The sequence below is a fragment of the Macrobrachium nipponense genome, chromosome 22, assembly GCF_015104395.2.
Source record: "Macrobrachium nipponense isolate FS-2020 chromosome 22, ASM1510439v2, whole genome shotgun sequence".
In the NCBI taxonomy this organism is placed as follows: domain Eukaryota; kingdom Metazoa; phylum Arthropoda; class Malacostraca; order Decapoda; family Palaemonidae; genus Macrobrachium; species Macrobrachium nipponense.
The window spans coordinates 16,809,842-16,822,341 of NC_087213.1; the positions used below are offsets into that span (position 1 = coordinate 16,809,842).

At 36.1% G+C, this 12,500-nt stretch overlaps 1 protein-coding gene across 16 annotated transcripts in view; it reads right to left on the bottom strand.

Moving 5' to 3' along the window:
* LOC135198512 (discs large homolog 1-like protein) overlaps positions 1-12,500 on the bottom strand; it is a 754,910-nt gene that overhangs the window by 581,252 nt on the left and 161,158 nt on the right. For 14 of the 16 annotated variants that reach the window (XM_064226164.1, XM_064226161.1, XM_064226163.1 and 11 more), the window contains exon 2: positions 7,286-7,393. In XM_064226164.1, the coding sequence (XP_064082234.1) occupies positions 7,286-7,393 (108 nt within the window). The remainder of the gene's footprint in view (positions 1-7,285; positions 7,394-12,500) is intronic. The other 2 variants (XM_064226154.1, XM_064226167.1) reach the window with 1 other exon arrangement.

Consider the following 12,500-nt stretch of genomic DNA (forward strand, 5'->3'; position numbering starts at 1 on the left):
ACTTTTTAAGTGAGAAATTGCATCAAGAGTTTTACTTTATCAGAATTCTCATGTGCGGTTTTTGTTTTTTGTAAGGAAAACATTTATATATATGTAGTATATATATATATATATTATATATATATATATATATATATATATATATTACACACACACACACACACACACACACACATATATATATATATATTATATATATATTATATTATATATTATATATATATATATAATATATATAATATGGGGATACAATCCACAATGAAGTAAATTCCTCTTGTAGTTTAAATATATATTACTTGTATAGGATTAAAGCTTTCGACCATCAACTGTGGTCTTGTTCACTAAAGTGAACAAGACCACAGTTGATGGTCCGAAAGCTTTAATCCTATACAAGTAATAATATTTTAAACTACAAGAGGAATTTACTTCATTGTGGATTGTATCCCCATTTACTTAGAGGTACGACATAGTACCTGGCTTCTGCATATATATTATATTATATATATATATATATATATATATCTATATATATTATATATATATATATCTATTATATAACATGTAAAATTTAGCTGCCATTAGTTCTTATTAAAAAAAAACTTCAAGTAAGAAAAACATACGTGGGAATGCTGTGATATCAGGGGGCGTCATTTCGGGGGTGGTACTTGACCCCCTCAGGGCACTGATGGCCCCAGACTTGGTTTGCCCCCTTCCCTTTGAAATGATGATAATAACAATAATAATAATAACTCCAAGGGGAATCTTATATGGATTTAAAATGCTCCAAAAAGCGCAAAAATTTTCAAAAAAAAATTTCTAAGGGGGGGGGGGAGCTTACAGCGTTCCCCCTACCCCCACCTGAAAAGGCTCGTTCTTTCTCCACTTCACCCATACCATAAGTTCTAAATCTTTGCCCACAACCCCCAACTCCAAGAAAAATCAGAAATGACGCCATTGTGTGATGCACAAGCAGTGCCATAAATCTATAAAAAAACACAACACAAAAACTTCTAATTCCGTGACATGAAAATCCTCAAAGATATAGTTATAGACAATAGAAAACAATCCCCTAATTAACAGAATTACACAGAACGCAATCCGAAAACAACAAATAAACATTAAAAATTGCCACTTCGGCTGTTCAAAAGATAGCACAGCAAATACAAGCCAACAATACATCAATAAGACTACGCTGATGGTAATAAGGATCAGATGCATCAAACTGTTGGTAAATTCATCACACTGTTTGATGTTTATCAAAATTCTCAACATTATCAACAACATCAACAACATACTTATATTGGCTATGCTGATTACGTTCGCCTTGACAACTTCAGAACCGTTGGAGGTCACTTTTTTCATAGTAAAAAAAAAATCAGCTACAAAAAATATCTACAGAACCACGCTTTCCTACATTGGATATCACGTTACCATAGAGATGCCTTGCAGTTCCAAATTAACACGCCTTACGGAACCCTCTCAGGTCTAAATACCACAGCAAACAAGTATTAAATAGATAAACAAGTTAATAAAACAGATAAATAAATTAATACATAAAATGTTCGCGCAAAGTATTACACAAATAAATAAAATAAATAACACAATTCAGAGGCTATACGCCTAACCATTCAGACGTTATATATCAATCCTTTCTGCAACATGTGTCAAATTATTTATGGAAGTTCAAAAAACCAACAAACGATCTTTAGGGTATACGAATCGATTGTTAGTCTTTCCTAAGGATACGACCCCTACTTTGGATGTAGAGAGGTGAACAAACACGAAGGAAATCGTGAACCGTACACAAGGCGAATTGGATTCCGCGAAGTCGATCAAGCCTTTGTTGCTTTCCTGAAATTGGCCTTTCACTCTCACTAATCAATCAATCAAAGTGACATCGATGATGAACAGGCGCCTTTAACAGATATCTCTAATCAGTTAGTGACTGGCTTTAAAATTACTTTCTTTGTGCACGGAAGTTATGGAATATCGAATAAAAATATTGCCTGGTATTCCGTAAGCAGACAGCTATTAATATTGAAAAATATATCACTAAAATGTCAAGATGATTTGAAGCATCTCGAATTGTAAATAACAAACTTATATAAAAATACAAAGATACTTACTGATAACTTCATGTGATAAATAACAAATGGTAAAAACACACACACACACACACACACACACACAGCACACACACACACACACACACACACACATATATATATATATATATATATATATATATATATATATATATATATAATATATATATACGAATATAACGCATGAAGTGTACAGCATCTTCGGTAATTCACCCAAGGTAAAGGCAGATTTAAAAAAAAAAACATTACGGACTACATAAAACAAATTGCAGGGCTTTCACACTGACAAATACATATTCTTTATATATTCCATGCTAACACGTATTTTATTATTGGACTTTCCCCTACAATGTTTCACTCTGCTTTTCCTTCTAGGTTTGCTATCACACTAACAACAATCCTATTTTCTCCAAAGGAAACCGAAATGAAGAAAGAAGGAGAAGAGGAGGAGGAGGAGGAGGAGGAGGAGGAGGAGGAGGAGGAGGATCAACAGTATTGATACTCAGAGTACGACAGGCAGCTGATGGCCCTCATCACTCAAACTTGTACCAGGAATGGGCGAGCAATAGAGATCATAAAGATATGCTTGGCGATCTCTCTCTCTCTCTCTCTCTCTCTCTCTCTCTCTCTCTCTCTCTCTCTCTCTCTCTAATAAGTTCTACGGCACCAATTCTCTAGCTTCTCTATCTTTTTGGTTCTCACACTTCTGTTGCTATCTTTATCTGCATGGTTCTGTATTTAATTATTTCTCTCATTCCTTTGACTATTTTAGTAACTCTAACTCTCTCACGTCTCTTTGTCTCTCTTCTCTTCCCTCCCCGGTCGCTCTATCTCTCTTCTCTCTCTCTCTCTCTCTCTCTCTCTCTCTCTCTCTCTCTCTCTCTAACACTAAAACATCCAAAATTAACTAGAGTATTTGGTATTATTTTACACATATACTCAACTTAAGGCTAATGTCGTTATCGACATCAGAAACACATTTGCTGAAATAAGTACGTATTCCTACACAAAGGAAACAAAAAACAAGCTAAACTTGACAACAGTCTTTAAATTAAAGGCAGTGCAAAATTCCGGCCTCCAGCAAAACATGAACAATAAGAGTAATGTCTTTTCGAGTGCATCTTGTGTCGTACACATTTTTTTATGATTTCAGACGTACATTTTTGTAAACCTTTAAAAAAAACTGAACATCAAATCTAAAGGGAATTTGTTAGCCTCCATAATTAAAAAATGTAGAATAGAATCACTGGGAACCCATGAATTACCATAACCAAAATAGAGCTGCTTCATATATCCTTAAGCGTACAATTCAAGTGAACGCCGTGTGAACTTGCAACTCTTTATAATTAATTATTCTTTGAACCGCTATAGCTTGCTGTGTCAAAGTCGATAAAGTATTAAGTTTACGAGGTCGAGGTGCAGTTATATTACTCTACTACGGGCATCTCTTTCATTACTCTACGTGGAAAGTCAACAAACATCTCTCCATAACAGCATTGAAGATCGATTTTTCGATTATTTAATCCCAGCTCAGTTTCCTTAGCTTAACACGCAACCGTGTGGCACTGGTACCAATATCTCTGTCGATGTAGGGAATATTATGAATACGAGATAATAACCAGAAAACATTTAATAAAAAGGCGTATCAAGTTCTGTAGAACGTTCACGTTCGACGTTACTTTCACATTGATATATCCAGAAACATTAGTGGTCTAATCTCTTATATTTGTAAATTTATTGGTTCTTTGTTACGCCTCTTACATAACACAGTTATCCGTAGTTGCCACACGCCACAATTGCAAGAGAACAGAACTGATACACAAACGTTGCCTTTGAAATGAGACAGTCATCGGACGAAAAACAGCAGACAAATAAAAGCAGTTACTTGCAAACTCCAAAACGTCACGGACTCATGGCCGTTGAAGTTCAAATGGCTGAAAAGAAAAGACGCTTCCAAAGACCCACTGATCTAAATTTGCCCTAAAAACACGAGGAAAGAGCCGTATAGTCGCGTCAATGTCTAGGTCAGAAGGTTCTATCGGCTTCAAAATGATGTTACAACTGTAAATCCATTGTAATAAAGGCGCACTGCTCCTCTCGTTTCATAACGTTCAACACCTTGAAATGTTTGTCACACCATAAACTATTTCATTTCTTCCTTTTTACCTAAGACCTTAAAACGCTTGTGGGACCTTCCATCATTTCCTTAAACATCTTGAAACGTTTGTGAGGCCTTCTATCATTTCATCAAACATCTTGAAACGTTTATGGGACTTTCTACCTTTTTACCTAAGATCTTGAAACGTTTATGGGGCTTTCTACCCTTTAACCTAAAATCCTGAAACGTTTGTGAGACTTTCCATAACTTTGTCTATCTTGAAACGTTTATGGGACTTTCTACCCTTTAACCTAAAATCCTGAAACGTTTGTGAGACTTTCCATAACTTTGTCTATCTTGAAACGTTTATGGGACTTTCTGTCTTTGTACCTAAGATCTTGAAACGTTTGTGAGATCTTCCATCATTTCATCAAACATCTTAAAACGTTAATGTGACTTTCTACCTTTTTACCTAAGATCTTGAAACGTTCGTGAGACCTTCCATCATGTCATCTAACATCTTGAAACGTTTATGGGACTTTCTACCTTTTTACCTAGCATCTTGAAACGTTTGTGAGACCTTCCATAATTTTGTCCATCTTGAAACGTGTGTCTTTCAATCCTTCCCTAGTACCCAAAACCTTGAAACGTTTGCGAGAGCCTTCCAACATATTGACAATCATCCTGAGACGTTTATGTGACTTTCTATCTTTGTACCTAACATCTTGAAACTTTTGTAATACCTTCCACATTCTATCCAATAGCTGGAAACGATCAAACTTTCTACCCTTGTACTACCTAACTTCTTGAAACGTTTGTGAGAACCTCCACTATTCTATCCATCTTGAAACGTTTATGTGCCTTTCAAGCTTTGTACCCAACACCTTTAAACGTTTGTGAAACCTTTCCACCATTTTATCCCACATCTTGAAACGTTTATGAGACATATTTAGACCTCTACGGGACATTCCATCAAAACATCTTGGAACGTTCTGAAGACTTAAAAAAAAGAAGGGGAAAAAACTAAAACCACTGTAAAACACAATATCTTTAGCGTTTGATGCTTTAAATCATGTGATGAATATTAAATACCGGGCGAATGTGTAGCGGAATGGAAGATATCATTTAGGCCAACGGCCAAGCGCTGGGACTTACGAGGTTGTGAGGACCAGAGAGTAAGACAGGTAGCTGGGTACTGATAATTTATTACAGACAAACTGGGTTTACATAGACGGGTGCAGACGGAGACGTAGTGTCCGTCACACACACACGAACAAACATAAACAAAAAGGGACAGGGCCCCGCTGTGAATGTGTTTCTTCACAGATGAAAATACATGAATAATATTACATAGAGAGACCGGATTCCCGATACATATACATCAAAAGAAAGGGCGTAAAATGCTCTACAGAATGGGTAAAGGAACAACGCGGCTTGATGCGATGCAATAAAAAAGTAGAAAAAGCGTTGGCCATACAAGGTCATTCAGCGCTGAAAGGGGAGTTGACAGTCTAAAGGTTTGAAAGGTGTAGCAGAAGGAAACCTCGCGGTAGCATTATGAAAAACTGTTAGCCGAGGGTGGAAAGTAAGATGGAAGAAAATGCGCTAAACATTTTGGCCTATGGCAACAGAAAGGTACTTTCTCAACAGTTATGCTTTTAAATTTACTGTCGCATTTAACATTTAAATACGAATGCTGCTGTGTTACTCCCGTTACTGAATCCTTCGTTGCTGTCATCTCAATCAAAATATAACAATACTAATAAATTACCATTTAATACATGAAATAAAAGCGAGTTGTGTCCCTTAAAATATGTTTTGTTTCCCTTGAAATATTCGAGGCTTTCTCAAGTAAGCAACGTTTTCTTATTCGGCCGTCTCAAAGAAACAACGTTTTCTTTACAGGAGAAACGACTGCATTTTCTTTGGGCTGAGAATGCATCACAGAAAACGGAACTTAACTCAACGCAAACTATCTTAATTATACATGTCCTCCATGATTTCATTTGTACTCCTGTAATTATTATTAAGTAAACAAGCGTACCTCCACAAATTATGAGAACTATTAGGTTCAAAAGTTTAGGCTGGAAATTGTTCGAAATAGTACTGCAGAAAAATTATAACACGTAATCTAGTTATTAATGCCAATTATAGAATAAAAGAAATATACGAGGTAACTGTGGGGGCGACAGCTGGACCTCCAAAAATAAACACAGAAAAGATGACAGTAATGGGACCCCAGTAGAATAGACATAAAACCCTCATTACCTGATCATAGGATACGGAACCCTCATTACCTGAGGATGGGAACGCTAGCCACCTATTGTCCTTAATCTCTACCTTCTGTCGGAATTTTCTGTCTCAATATCTGGGTTTTAGATATAGTTTCATATAGGGCTTATTATAGTTACACTACAAATGGGTGATGCAATAAACGGATAGGAAAAATGGCGAAAAACATAATTACTTATAACGTTCCTAAACCTCAACAATGGGATCTTCTAAAACGTCTATGTACGTATGCATGTATGTAGGTATGTGTACACACACGCACACACACATATACTATATATATACATATATATATATATATATATATATATATATATATATAAATATTACATATATGTGTAGACACATATATGTAATATTTATATATATATATATAAATATTAAAATAGTAGTACGGTAAAACCCTCTTTTGCATATTCTGCATATATATATATATATATATATATATATATATATATATATATATATATATACACACACACACACACACATATATATATATAATAATATATATATATATATATACATACATACATGCGCATACATACATACTTATTATATATAGTGTGTTTGTGTCAAATGTAATTCAGTTATAGGTCACCCATTGTCCTTCGAGGTAGTCTTCAACGGCACACAATGAAGCACCTTCCTTACCTTACCTTTCAGACGTGACGAAAGAGAGAGCAGAGGTTCATTCCTTACCTTTGAAGACCATCAAACAGATCGAAGCGTGAGCAGTTAGATGGTTCCGTAAAACCTAACGTGAGCACAAACTTACGAACGCACTTACCTTAGCGTCGTGGTTGAGTGTCGACCGTGGTACCCCGTCTAAGGTCGTCATGTCCCTCATCTGGGAGGCACTGACGGGAGGAGGCACGCCATCGTCGTACCGGGACTTCTGACGGCAAGGCAGGAAACGTACGTTAGTGAGGATGGAAAAACGTTTGGAAGAAACGTGTGTGATATATAATTCAACTTATGACAACAAATGATTTATGAATTTCAGGACGGCTGTCATGACTAGTTAACACTGTATGGTATAGGTGACGTTTCTAACACTGTAATGGAACAGTAAAGTTCTTTTTTGCGTATTCATATATATTTACGTATATATATATATATATATATATATATTTATATATATCTATATATATATATATATATATATATATATATTATATATATGCATATATAATACACCTACAAACACACACACACACACACACACACACATATATATATATATATATAATATATATATATATATATATAAGTATATATATATATATATTTCATAGTATTCCAGATAAATATATAGAGCTAACCGAAATTATATAGGAAAGAAACAGATGTAGTTAATATTGATAGAGTCTTGTTAAGTGAATTTACTATAACATTAGGGTCACATTTACATTCTGGCATTTTCATGGTAATGGAAGAGTATGTTTAGACTGGAGGAAGGACAGATACCTGACACTTAGAATACGCAGGGAGTGCTGTCTAAATTCGTAAAATACAAGACTTATAAAGCTTACTTACTAGAAAGCATTATAATTCATGGGAGATGGGGTTTAGGATAATGCAAGGCACAACAGAAGAAATAAGGACAGGGTATGTTCAAAGGGGTTGAAGCAAATATATCCAGCACAGGTTCATTTTAGTTACCATCGAGTCAAAGCCTGAAAAAATGGAATCCGTCGATGAACAGAGTGAATATGATTTGGAAATGAAATAAATCGATACTGATCTAGTAAAATTTGAATTGGTTTACAGCAAGAGTCGTGGTATGACAGTGTTACTAACTCTGAAAGATTTTGTCTACTTGAGAACTATTATTATTATTATTATTATTATTATTATTATTATTATTATTATTATTATTATTATTATATTCAAGCAAACAAATGTATATAGAAATTGTGTATGATGAATTCGTAAAACAACTAAGTCTACGGGCATAACCAGCCCCGTTTCACGGGCAGAACAAGCTCCGTTTCAGGGAATCCCTTCTTACCCCCACCCCATTCGTAGTGGTGGTGAAACCCCATTATAAACCATCCTATGGTTCCCCACTATAACCCTGCCAAGTTTCACGCCCATCGGACCAGCCGTTTGGCCGTGATTGAATGACAGACGGACGGACAGAAATAACGCCCATTATAGTAAGATTATTATTATTTCTCAGAATGCTGGCCTCTTGATTGGCTGAGTTTGTGAGCCAATGAGAAATAGGGTTAGTTTTGTGGGAACCAATGCTAAATAAGGTCGGTTTAGTATTTCAGAATGCTGGCCTCTTGATTTGCTGAGTTTGTGAGCCAATGAGAAATAGGTTAGTTTTGTGGGAACCAATGCTAAATAAGGTCGGTTTAGTATTTCAGAATGCTGGCCTCTTGATTGGCCGAGTTTGTGAGCCAATGGAAAACAAGGTTGGTTTTGTGGAACCAATGAAAAAGGTTGGTTTAATATTCAGAATGCTGTCCTCTGACAGACTGGTTCACCTGAAAGGCCAGGGTAGCTCTGTTCAAGCGGCAATGACACTGGGGCTGCTGTCTCCTGACAGTGAAAGCTTCTATTCTTATGGTCCTTTCTCCAGGGCGTCTTTCTCCTGTAGGGAGTGTTCTTTCTCCTGTGGGGGCTTGTCTTCCTGCAGGTGCTTCTACTTCTGTCTCTCCTCCTCCACTGTCTCTTTCTTGGGGGCGTCTTTCTTCTTGTGGGGGTGCCTGTGGGGCTTTGTCCTTCTTCAGGTGCGCCTTCATTCTGAGCACTAATCGGACCCTATTATTACTATTATATTATCATTATTATTATTCAAAAGATGAACCCTGTTCATATGGAACAAGCCCACATAGGCCACTGACCTGAAATTTATGCTTCCAACTAAGCTTTACGAAGATTAGGATTCAGATGACAAGATACGGAAAGGAATGACGCCACAGGAACTATTAATGCAGTTTTATGTGCAGATGAAAGATGAAAGAAAGGGAAATAGCGATAGCTTGATCATATCCTTTACATAACCCCAGGAAGAATAATGCAGCGTTAGTGGCTGCTGGGCTTTTGAAGACATCAAAAGAGTTGGGGGACCCAGACCTATATATATGTATGAATGTATGTATGTATGTATACACACATTATATATATATATAATATATGTATATGTATGTATGTATGTATATACATATATATATATATATATATATATGTATGTATGTATGTATGTATATACTATATATATATATATATATATATATTATATATATATATATATATATATAGTATATATATATATATATATATTTAAATTCATATATATAATTTTCAATCCCACAAGCAAGTCGCTTTGGTCCGCCTTTTCAACTAATGCCGACACTGAAATGCTTATTGCCTACAGGCTCGGAGAGAGAGAGAGAGAGAGGAGAGAGAGAGAGAGAGAGAGAGAGAGAGAGAGAGAGAACTGTGACCTTGTTTAGCGTCTCGTATTCAGGACCACCCAAACCTGGCTCCAACTTTCCCAAAGTCGTCGGGGAATATTTCTCAACCTTAAAAGTTTAAGTTTAAGCCGGTATCTAGGGGTGTTATTTTTTGCACTACACTTAACTTAATGATTAATCAGTCCCCCCCCCCCCCCACCCCCTCTCTCTCTCTCTCTCTCTCTCTCTCTCTCTCTCTCTCTCTCCCTTCACCACACGTTCTTTCATTAGATAGTCACGCGGCTTCAAGTCGATGAACTGTGACATAAGAATTTAATCACTGTAAGCGAAGATCTCGGCTACCTGTAGTATTTGGAGGAGGTAAATTGAACTCGGCTTTCTAACCAATTTCCTATCTTTTTGAAAAAAGTATTTTCTTTTTTGTAGTTTATAGTTTTTTGTATTTAAAAAGGAATGGGACGCCACCGCATTCATTCATAAAATATGTTAAAATGAATGACGCGTGGAATCTATTCATGAAGCTCACGTCAAGGATAACAAGTTTAAGTTTTAGAGCACGTGGAAAAACAGGCAAATACTAAGCAGTTCAACTGGAAGATGACTAAGTCTTCTGTCCAGTTCATTCGGAACTGTCTTAAAAGCGTAAATGGCTGAAATTGTATAGTACGCCATTCCTTGATATCCATTTTATCGCTTGGTAATGACAGTACATCCAAATCGAGAGGTTAAGAAATCCTCAATTGTAAAAACAAAATAAATGTACAGACAAAATAAATAAGTTCCTCTGTATCACAAACCTGTAAGACTTATTCAGTTAAAAACTCAAAAGCAAATCAAGCTGACAGGCTAAGATTTTACAATGAGGTAGATATCACAAATGAATATTACTTGCAAAAGAAACAGATGACGCCATCGGCGAGGGTATATTGATTTCGTTTGAGAGCCCACAAAAGTGAAACACGCGACTGCGTAAGTAGATTACATCTGGTTATTTGGCCGTGATAAGAACCAAATGGCATTCCAGCAGCGAAGCCCCACGTGAGAAAAACGTCGATATTATCCGGTAATGCCTTTCCTATTAAGATATGTGGGTACGCTGGATTCAGGATGCCCCCCCCCCCTCCACCCCCATGACTAATACAGGAAGACTCCATGACGAATATGCAAGTTTTCACTTATTTTCTTATTTTATTCCTTTCCATTTCTGTGATAGGATTGGTGATTCAAATCTCCTGGCGTGTTCTGTAAATGTGATACGAACTCAAACATGAAAACGCCATATTTGGCAAGAAAACTAAAAAAAAACCACCATTTAATACTTAAAGGGGAATAACTGAATCTACTTCAATAAGAAAAATCAAGAAATAACTGAAAAACACCCTTTAAGATTTAAAGAGAAATAACTGAATCTACTTCAATAAGAAAAATCAAGAAAATAGTGAATAACACCCCTCAAGATTAAAAGAGAAATAACTGAATCTACTTCAATAAGAAAAATCAAGAAATAACTAAATAAAACACACTTTTAATATTTAAATGGAAATATCTGAATCTACTTCAATAAGAAAAATCAGGAAAAAACTGAAAAAAACACCCTTTAAGATTTAAAGAGAAATAACTGAATCTACATCAATAAGAAAAATCAAGAAATAACTGAATATACCACCCTTTAAGATTTAAATGGAAACAATTGAATCTACTTCAATAAGAAAAAGCAAGAGATAACTGAAAAAAACACCCTTTAAGATTTAAAGAGAAATAACTCAATCTAATTCACACACAAAAAAAAAAATCAAGAAACACCTGAATAAACCACCCTTTAAGATTTAAAGGGAAATACCTGAACCTACTTCAATAACTAGAATTCAAAGGAGATTGAAACATTTACTAACAGCCGATCGATAGTAGGCAAGTCTTTGTAAGCAAACAGCAAACCAGACAGGTTTCAGAACGGAAATAAAGGAGATCAACGATGATAAATCATTGTGGACGAAAGAATTTCAAGCAGGAATATAATGCAAAATGCTATTTTACAGGTGCGACTTTTATCCCTGTATATTCAATGCGCCACTTTTAAGTTATGCAGTAGGGTAACAATGAACTAGGCATTCAACCGGAATGGGTACAAATCCTGGAATCCAATCGGAATGGGTTCGAATCCTGAAATCCAATCGGAATGGGTTCGTATCCTGAATCCAATCGGAAGGGGTTCGAATCCTGGTATCCAATCGGAATGGGTTCGAATCCTGGTATCCAATCAGAAGGGGTTCGAATCCTGGTATCCAATCGGAAGGGGTTCGAATCCTGGTATTCAATTGGAATGGGTTTGAATCCTGGTATTCATCAATCGGAATGGGTTCGAATCCTGGTATCCAATCGGAAGGGGTTCGAACCCTGGTATCCAATCGGAATGGGTTCGAATTCTGGTATCCAATCGGCATGGGATCGAATCCTGGTATCCAATCGGCATGGAATCGAATCCTGGTATCCAATCGTCATGGGTTCGAATCCTGGTATTCATCAATCGGAATGGGTTTGAATCCTGGTATTCATTAATTGGAAAGGGTTCGAATC